Here is a 10,225-nt window from a genome sequence, read left to right on the forward strand (position 1 = left end):
CTTGAGACTTTTTTTTTGATTTTGAGTCCCCGTCCAAGACGTTCAATTTCCACCTTGACCAGAGATTCTAGATTGATATGGGGAAATAGGTAGACTCCTCTTTTTTTGATAACAAAAAACTATAAGTGAGTTGAGTCTCAAAGATTTATCAGGGTCAAGACATATTTCTAGTCCCAAATAAGCTTTACATAGATACTTATAGATCGTCTACCAATAAGGTCTTTACATCAAGAGTGGGATTTGAGCATACGACTTTGTAGTTACAAGCTGATTCCTTATTAATTGAACTAACTCTTGTTAGTATTAGTAGAGTCCTCTGCACTCAGCACACACATATTATACGAAAATACTGGATGATAGAAAATGTAGGAATGCACATGGGTAACATTTTTAAACTGCATGAGATTAAGGAAAATGAGACTGTAAAAAGTGTGTAAGCATATATGCCTGTGTTGTAAAACGTATCATAAGCTTAATGATATGCTTTGGTCTTTCAGAATAGAAAATACGCAGCATTATTATCGTATAGAAATCATAGTGAAAATTCAAAACCTCAAGAATTGATACTAATTCTTCAGGCAAAATTGCATTTTCACTTTCTTCACTTTACACAAGGTTAAATAGTGGTTTAATTTTATATAAAAGACAACTCATAATAAAAAAAAAATGATCTCATATATACAATGAGTAAGATTTAGAACATCTATTAATTAATTAATATGAAAATTGAATATTTACATCTTTATACATAGATTTATTTTGTATTATCTCACTTGCATGTAATATTAATTGAAATTATCTTAAATATGTAAAGCATAATTTTTTTAATTTTATATCTTATATATACGTGGTTTAACTTAATTTTCACCTCTTTTTCATTTTAAAAACATTATGTAGTTATATTATATACTTGTCCACAATCCATTATCTACTATGTTATGCCCTGTTTGGTTTAGAAGCTGGCTCCGTTCCTGCTGGGGTACTCTCCAATCTTGTTCAGAAGTATGTTACTTTAGAAACTCATTGTCTTGAAACTAACAAAATAAAAAGACTAATATTTCACAAAAGAAATGAAATTTAAAAGAGCAGCTTGAAGCCATAATAATAATAAATTAAATTGTACTTAGAGGAGTACAATCGTCACTTCTATTCTAAATGTGCTTGTTGGTTCTTGAGAACTGCCATTAACAGTGGCTAGTAGTCTTATTGCTAACTTCAAATCACTCACCCAATCTATCATATCATCATCAAGGACATTGCTGCGCTTTAAGTCACAACGAATAACCTATTAAATACCAATGCCTTAAATTTTGCAGGAGAAATGAAGATACGAAGAGTGTAAATGTTTTACAAATTTATTGGAATCGTTCAATAATTAACCTAAATATTGAGGAGCTTTATTTTATGGCAAACTGAAAGAAAATGGTGTGAATTGTGCTTTTGATCCTAAAACTCTTGTTTGGTCTTCCACTTCTGCCTCTAACAATTGATCTGAGCATCCCAAATTTCTTTCCTTTGATTATTCTTAAACTGATGAATAGTCAAAAGAATTGACGTGTAACCCTAAAATCATCATCACAAACAAACGCACAGCGAAAACAAAGTTGACAACGGAAATGTGAAAAGGAAGAAAATGGAATGATATAGTTAGGCACTCTTCTAGTCTTTAATATAGGACCTATTTAGAAGGTTGGTCTTAGTCTTCAATATAGGACATATTTTTCATATTTATCAATTTTTTAAAATTATCTCTATTATGCTTTTTAAAAAATAATTACAGTAATAATAATCTAATAATACACCTATATATTTTATAAAGTGAGTAATACTCCCTACTGATTAATTCCACACATACATCAATTTCACTGTTTAATATTTTTAGTAAAATAATTTAAAAAATTTTTAAAAAATATTTTCATGCAAATATCCATTCAAAGTGATTGGATTTTTATTTTAACCTCAAAGAACAGCTTAATAAAATATTAATCTTATTGTCTATGTCTTTCGTGGTTAGAAAAATAACCTTCTACTCATATTTTACCCAATCAAATAGTCACTTTCTTAAAAAAAAAATTCATCTCTGAGAGAAAAAAAAACAAAACAAAAAAAAATCTCACGATGGCCCAAAAAAATCATTTTGAATCCATAAAAAAATTTATTTTTTGAAAAAAAAAATTATAAACTAGCATAACAACATATAAAAGATAATTACGTAGGCTTTGTGAATTTGTAAATCCCGAAAGAAAAGATAACTATAAGATGGTGGATTTCATTTGATCAAAGCTATAACAGTGTTCCTATGCATATGAAGCTTATTGTTTTTTAAGCGACGCCAGACGGTGTGTGAGCCAGGAAAGACTGGAACTAGTGTTGACGCGGGAAGCGAGTTAACTAGAGCCTTTTTTTTTTTTTTGGGGGGGGGTGAAATGTCAGGTTTTTAAAACAGTTATAACTGAGGGTATTTTGGAAAAAAAAAACTATATTTATTACTATCATCATCATCATCTAACTTAACTAACTTTCTTAATCTAATTAAAATGATTAAATAGGTTTTATATTAAGAACCGGAGAAATATGTTGCACAAAGCAATACAGTGGATACAATAGGTTAGGTGAATGACCCTTAGAGTTAAACAAAAAATTAAGGATTAATTAATCCGCAAGTCTTTATAGTTTCAACGAATTTTGAATCAGGTCCCTATAGTTTTTTTCTTTTTATCAGGTCCTTATACTTTTACCTTTTTTTAATTAGGTCTTTGTATTTATTTTTCTTTTAATTAAGTCCTTATAATTTTACTAAATTTTTAATCAGGTCCATGTAGTTTTAATTTTTATTTATTAATCAAATATAAGCTTAATTAAATAGATTAATACTGAAATATAACATATTAATAATTAAATTAAATTAATAATTATGTAATAAAAAAGTAATAGAATTAATTAATTCAGGAAAATTTTTTAGAACAATTAATTTTTTTGCTGAAAAAATTAAAATCATTATAATAATTCAATATCTTTAGAATATTATTGTTTATAAACTAATATTAAATAATATACACTATTTTATGTTTATATAATAGTACTATTAGAATTTATAAAATAAAGAATAAAAAATTCAGGGACTTAATTAAAAATAAGGTGAACTTATAAGGACTTGATAAAAAGAAAAATAAATACAAGGACCTAATTAAAAATAGGTGAAAGTATAAGGACCTGATAAAAAGAAAAAAAAACTATAAGGACCTGATTCAAAATTAGTTGAAACTATAAGGAGCTGTGAATTAATTATCCCAAAAATTAATGTAGTTTTGGTCCAAAATTTTAAAATGTCATTTAAGTATTAATTGGCATAATAGTATTAACAGTAATAATGACTTAAGACTCAACTTTATCTTTTGCATATTTAAGATTAAAAAGCAAGGACTTGAACCATAATATGAGAAGTATGAAAAACTTCAATCAAAAAAAAAAAAAAAGAAGTATGAAAAACTGAGGCTAAAGCAGTGTATAGTGTTGGTCATAGTAATATTCATAATCCACGAAAAACATGTATGGTTAAATGAACTGTATAATATGAATGAATGTAGCTTTACAGTGTATGAAAGATTAAATTTATTCAGATCTTAATGTGGCTGAAACATTTGAAATTGTCTATGGGTAATGCCTAATATTATATTTTCAAAAGTGCAAACTTGCTAGTACAACAAGAATTGCAAGCATGAATCATCAACTAATAGTTTAACCATTTCAAAGAGGTCATACATTCATTTGGAAATGTTGATAAATGGTCGTTCTTGTTCTGTTTTAAATACTTTGTACTGTGCCCAATAACATTTATTAGTATGTTAATGTCATCATTAACAAATTAGAGCAAATGCATTGTATGTGTGATTGAATAATGCTATATATACTAATTAAGTTCTTTTTTTTTAATCACCTCCTTATAGCACTAGACCCAATTTTCTTTAGCTAACTAAGCTTTTTAATGGAAGCAATGAATATTTTTAGGGGTTTTGGCAACAAAATCTTCCTATATGCAAGTTGATGGCTTCTTAAGAAAGGCCAAGTCACCGCCAACAAAATGTTAAATAAATTTTGTTTGTTAAGTATTTGTAATAGTAAGCCAAAAATAGTTTTATCTTACGTCAGGGAACCTTTTTTTCTATAGAGTATTATGGGAAGTATGTATGCTAGTTATTTTATCAATGTAAAATTGTACGTATTGTGATTGGTAATTAGGAAGATTGATAAAAATAAAACATAAAAATTATAAAACAAGTTTGCGTTTTATTACTCTTATTTTGGAGATTTGAAAAGAGATAAGAAAAAAATCGTCCTATCTTATTTTTACTACACCTCTTATACTTGTTTCACTCCTCCTATCTCTTTCTCTCTAAGTTCCTCATAAATTACTACAAGCTGCGTTGTGCACCCCAAGAGGCATGAGAGACATTACATAATTTCATTTCCTGATATTTTTATTCCGCTAGGCTCAATCCATTAACGATATGATGATATATATTAATATCACAAAGTACATACAGACATAGCTATAAAATTAACTAGGTTAGATTGGTTGTTTCGTTTTTATATACTGCCACAATGTATTATTATGTGTTTTTAAACCATGTGAAAAAATTATTGAAGATTCAAATATACATATATAATATAAAAGCATTTTTTGGGGAACCAAAAATTTAGGTGAATTGAGTCCGGAGGCTCATTAGGGCCAGGGCATGTCTTGAGGCTTAAAGAGCACTTATAAATTATCTATCAACAAGGTCCTCACATTGGCAACGAGATTCAAACTGAAGATTTTGTGGTTTATGAGTCGACTATTTACCAACTAGACCATCTCTTGTCGGTGTAAAAAACATTTTTAATAACAATAATAAATAATTATAGCTGAAATATTTATATTGTCAAAAAAATTTATTAGAAAATCCTTACAAAAAAAAAACTATATTAGAAGACATATTTTTACACAGAAAACTTAAGAAACAAATTTGTTTGGCCATGTACTTTTATTTTTTGTATTTTTAAAGTATGTGAAAAAATTATTTTTTTAAAAAATTAATTTTTTGCATGCATTTATAATGTAAAAATATTTTGAATAATAATAAATAAATAGATATGGCAGAAATATTTGTATTGGCAAACAAAACTTTCGAAAATATTTTTTTTACATAAAAAACTTAAGAAACAAATTTGATTGGCCAAAAAATTTTGTGGGACAACTTGGCTTCCAGAAGGAAGCGAACCTGCTTGACTTATCTAGGCAAGAAGATCCATTTCCGGTAAAAAAAAAAAAAAAAAGGCAAGAAGATCCATTGCTTTTAGAATAGGATAACATGAAATTACACATTGAATGTGTTAGCTATTATTGACATATCATTCTTATTGAGCACCGTACAAAGTATTTGAAATATGGGAAAGAAATATGATTCTAAAAGGAAGTGAACCTTCTTAGCTTCTTTAGGCATAGAAGATCCATTGCTTTTATAAAAATCTTGGGATAACATGAAATCAAACATTAAATGCATTAGCTATTATCATTATCGTTGATGATATTCACTGAATCATTCTTATTATAAGAACCATACAAAGTATTTGAAATATGGGAAAGAAATATCGGAAATTGCAAAGGGATCCAACTATAAATAAGACATGCCAGTCACTCAACCATAGACAAGTCATTACCAAGATCACTCTTCTCTTCTGCCTCAGTTACTTTGAAAAAATAAAGAAATGGTGAACATGAGCTTGAGCATCCCAATAATCGATATGCAAAAGTTTCCAAATGAAGAAGAGTACAAGAAGCTAAGAGAGGCATGTGATGAATGGGGATGTTTTAGAGTGATGAACCATAGCTTACCAAAGAACTTAATGGAGGAGATGAAGAAGGTGGCAACATATTTGCATGATCGTCCAAGAGAGATCAAGAAACGCAACGCCGATGTTGCTAAGGGAAGTGGCTACACGTATCTTCCTATAAATCCACTCTATGAAAATATGGGTTTTCATGACTTTGGATCCTCTCTTGACATCGATTCTTTCTGCTTTCAATTGGAAGCCTCCCCTCATGACAAGTAAGTAAACAAATAATTATTACTTCACGTAAAATGAAATATAATTGTTGACTAAGTCATGTAATGCATCCAGGGAAATAATAAAGGCATATGGGGAAGCAATTCAAGAACTAGCAGTAGATATAGCTAGAAAGATAAAGGAGTGTGTTGTGGGATTATCAGAAGTCGTGGATTTTCAAGACTGGCGATGCAATTTTAAGATGAACAAATATAGCTTCACTCTTGAGACTATAGGGCTCTCAGGAGTACATGAGCATACTGATCCAGGGTTTCTCACAGTTGTTCAGGATGATGACCTAATTGATGGCCTCGAAGTCTTGCACTTGCCTTCTGGCTCTTTTGTTCCAGTCCCTCCATTATCCGGAACCTTTGTTGTTAATCTTGGAGATGTTGCTCATGTAAATCTATCTCTCTTCATTTATCACTTTTCTCTTTATCTTAATGGCTTTCTCTTTTCTCTCTTTATGTATGGCACTTCATATTTGTAAATATTCGATCGTTTAGATTCTAAGTTTTTTATCATCATGCTTCTCTTTACTTACAAAGGGTAAAGGTAAGATCGAAAACCCGTGACATTTTCCACCAATAAGAATGGATTACATCCGACTAGACTAGAAAGCCGATTGATCTTATTGATTTGACATGCTTCACTATGTAGTAGATTTGATTGGAAAATTATTGTTATTATTTTTGAAATGAATGTTGTAGGTGTGGAGCAATGGAAGGTTTCCAAATGTGCATCATCGTGTGCTATGCAAGGAAGGAAGGACAAGAATTTCAGTAGTGGCAAGTCTGCAAGCACCACGGCATAGGGATGTTGAAGTTGCAAAAGAGTTTGTGGACACTGACCATCCGCCTCTCTTTATGCCTTTCAATTTCGAACGTTACATTGAGTCTCGTTGGTCCAAAAATATGAGAGTTGGTGAAGCACTTGACTTATTGCGTGTTGATCATCCTTCAAATACTGTTTCAGCATGATGTGCTTTAGGTGAGATATTGAGTTACATTGGAGAGAGATAAATAAATACTATCTCCTGAGCCTATTCATTAGAAATAAGTTGTAGTTAAATTTTAACTATGGCTAGTTTTTGGTAGATAGGCCTGGAGGCACTAATAAGCTTCGTGATATAAGTTCCTTCGTAGTGTTTTCAGAGTGTTGCGTGAAGTACTTTATGATGAACTCAGAGAAAGGGATATAGCCAGGAGTGAAGATGGCCCCTTTTATTAGACTTATGTGCTAAATAGGATAAGGCCAGCTTCTTTCTTCTTATCTCTTTTCATATTTAAAAAATAAGAGTTCAATTATATGTAATAATCTTGCTTTGCAATTATTATATGTTTTATTTTTATCCATGTTCTTACGAGCCACAGTCGATACTGTTTTTCACCTAAAGACCCACAATTTCTAGGAAATAAATAGACTTCCGGCTATAATATCCATAATCTATGAAAAGCGTGTGTATATGGTTCAATGAAGTACAATATATAAGTAAAGATGGCTCTACAATGCATGAAAAATTAAATCAATTCAGATTTTGATAGTAAAGAAACTTTATCACTGATTTAGAGAAAGATGATGAGTGATCTCGGAATGACATACTGTTTAAATTTTAAATTATTTGGAGATCACACGTCTTGAAATAATAAATTATTATTATTTTTTTCTAATTTTAAGATGTGTGGATTGACAATGTTTAAGATAACTCATATGAGAACAAAATAATATACTTGCGACCAAAAAAAAAAAGAACAAAATAATATACCAATCCTCATGTGTTATGTTGATAAATATTCATCATTCTATCATTTACATGTTTTTTCAAACGAAATCCCTTATCTTCACTAAAAATTGTAAAAAGAGAAAGAAATATATATAAGGTCCGCCAAAAAGTTTTTGTAAGCCTAATTGTCCTCAGTAAAACAGGTTGTAATCGCTTCCGTTGTTATTTTGTTTTGCTTTGTCAGGATGATTTTGCTGTAAAATTTAATTTGAGACTAGTGCGTAGGAAATTCATAGTAATTAAGCCATTTTAGTGTCCTGAATATAGATTTACAGATTTTAGGGTTATTTTTATATTTTCGCAAAAAATTAAATCTATACCATCTAAATTCATTGAATGGTCATGATTGACTCACAATAAGTCATCAGAAAAATATAAAATCATCTTTCTTTCAAAAGGATTTTTATTCTCGTTTCTTTAGTAGATGCGTGTAGTACAGGTGAATGGCTTTTTTTTTTTTTATAAAAAAACAATAAATACATTTTTGACCGGAAAAAACAATACCTACGTTAAAGTATTGAACAAAAACATTGTAAACGAAAACATCAATATTTTGACATGAAAATAGATCTAGTTTTGACAATATGTGTGGTAAATATCATATTGAATTTTAAAAGAAACATTTAGAAGATGATAAGAAACTGTAAGAAAAAAATTGTATGTACCATGAGAGGTATAGAGAAGATATGATTATTAATATTATATGCACAAATGTATATATGTACGTACTGCTGATATGTGTTTAAAATGGGCCAACCCACGGGTTATGGGTTGGGCCGTGTCAGGTTCAGCTTGTGACGGGTTGGGTTGAAAAGGCTTGTTTGAAGGCGGCAGCTAACCCCTAACCTGCCAACACTTATTTATTTTTTGAAATATATTTTTACTTTTTAATATTTTTTCTTATATAATATTCAAAAATAATAATAAAATTTTTGTTTTTCTTTGAAATATTTGATTAAAAGCACCAAATAAATTATATAGGTTTTTTTTTAATTTTTAAGACAGGATATACTATATAATAATATAATTATAATAATTAAAAAATTTAAAAAAATACAAAAAAGTGAGTTAGCCCGCGGGTTGGCGGGCTAACCCATGGCAGGTTGCAGGCTTGACGGTGCGGGTTAAAAAGGCTCGTTTACTGACGGCTTAGTTTTTGACCAACCCTAATTAACTCGCTATTATTGGCAGGTTGGATTTGCGGGTTTAACCCAGCTCTATTTAAAATTATCCTTCTAACATAGCATATATGAAGGCATATATGGAAGCAATTTATGAATTTGCGTTAAACATAGCAGTAAAGTTAAATGAGTGTATTCTAGGCTTTCAGCCCTCAGACCAGACCATAGGGCACAAAGGTCTCAAAGAGCACACTGATCCAAGATTTATCATCGTTCTTTAGGATGATGAATGTATTGGTGGTTTTGGAGCTTTGAACCCTTTCTTTGGTTCTTATGTTTAGGTGGTCACTCTCTTATTTGGTACTACTTTTGTGCTATTTATAAGTTACTTCTAATATTTTTACACAGACTAAAAAAAACTTTAAATTTTATTAACCCTTATTTAAAATCTAATAATTTTTCAACTTTATCCCTATTTAATATAAATTATATCTTATATAAACAAAGTCAACATAATAATAAATGAGGGGTAACATTGTACATTTATATAAAAAATTTCTCTCAGTGCAATGTAAAAAGAACCATAAAAATGTCTTCTTTCTCTGTCTTATAAATAGAACCAGAGGAGTACTTTTGTTATTATAATTGGTGATGTTGCTCAAGTAAAACTATCAAATTAGTTTGTAATTATATATATGCTTCTCTATTATTGGGCATCTGTTGAAGTACTTTACGTTGAACACGGAAAAAGAGATAAATATGATAGTGCCCAATTCATATTTTTTAAATCTCTTTTTAAATTTTTACAATAAGAGTTTATTAATAACATGCAAACTTGTTTAAATATTTTTATGTTTTCATTTTTATAAGTTTTAATTGATAAAATTAGCACACTTCCCATAATATTCATAATCCATGAAAAACGTGTATGGTTAAATGAACTACATAATATCAGTGAAGGTAGCTTCACAATGTATGAAAGAGTAAATTTATTAAGAATTTGATGCTTAAAAAACCTTTGAAATACTCTATGACTAATATAGAGAAAGATGGGTAGTCTTCTGGGATACTCTATAACAATTATTTAGTGTGTTAATGTCATTAAGAAATTAGAGCAAATGCATTGTATGTGTGATTGGACAACGCAATACTAATTAAGCTTTTTAATAGAAGAAGCAATGAATCTCTCTGGAGTTTTTGCCAACAAAATCTTCCTCGATGCAACTTGATGGCT

The 10,225-nt window shown here is 29.6% G+C and overlaps 1 protein-coding gene across 1 annotated transcript; it reads left to right on the forward strand.

The window, feature by feature from the left end:
• Positions 1–5,748: 5,748 nt before the first annotated feature.
• Positions 5,749–7,067, forward strand: LOC114746362 (2-oxoglutarate-dependent dioxygenase DAO-like). Its single transcript, XM_028934582.1, has 3 exons — positions 5,749–6,089; positions 6,163–6,487; positions 6,798–7,067. Exons 1-3 carry the CDS (start codon positions 5,749–5,751, stop codon positions 7,065–7,067), a joined length of 936 nt encoding a protein of 311 aa, XP_028790415.1.
• The last annotated feature ends 3,158 nt before the right edge of the window (positions 7,068–10,225 follow it).

Source organism: Neltuma alba, unplaced genomic scaffold, assembly GCF_004799145.2.
Source record: "Neltuma alba isolate B1F8T4 unplaced genomic scaffold, ASM479914v2 tig00004947_pilon, whole genome shotgun sequence".
In the NCBI taxonomy this organism is placed as follows: domain Eukaryota; kingdom Viridiplantae; phylum Streptophyta; class Magnoliopsida; order Fabales; family Fabaceae; genus Neltuma; species Neltuma alba.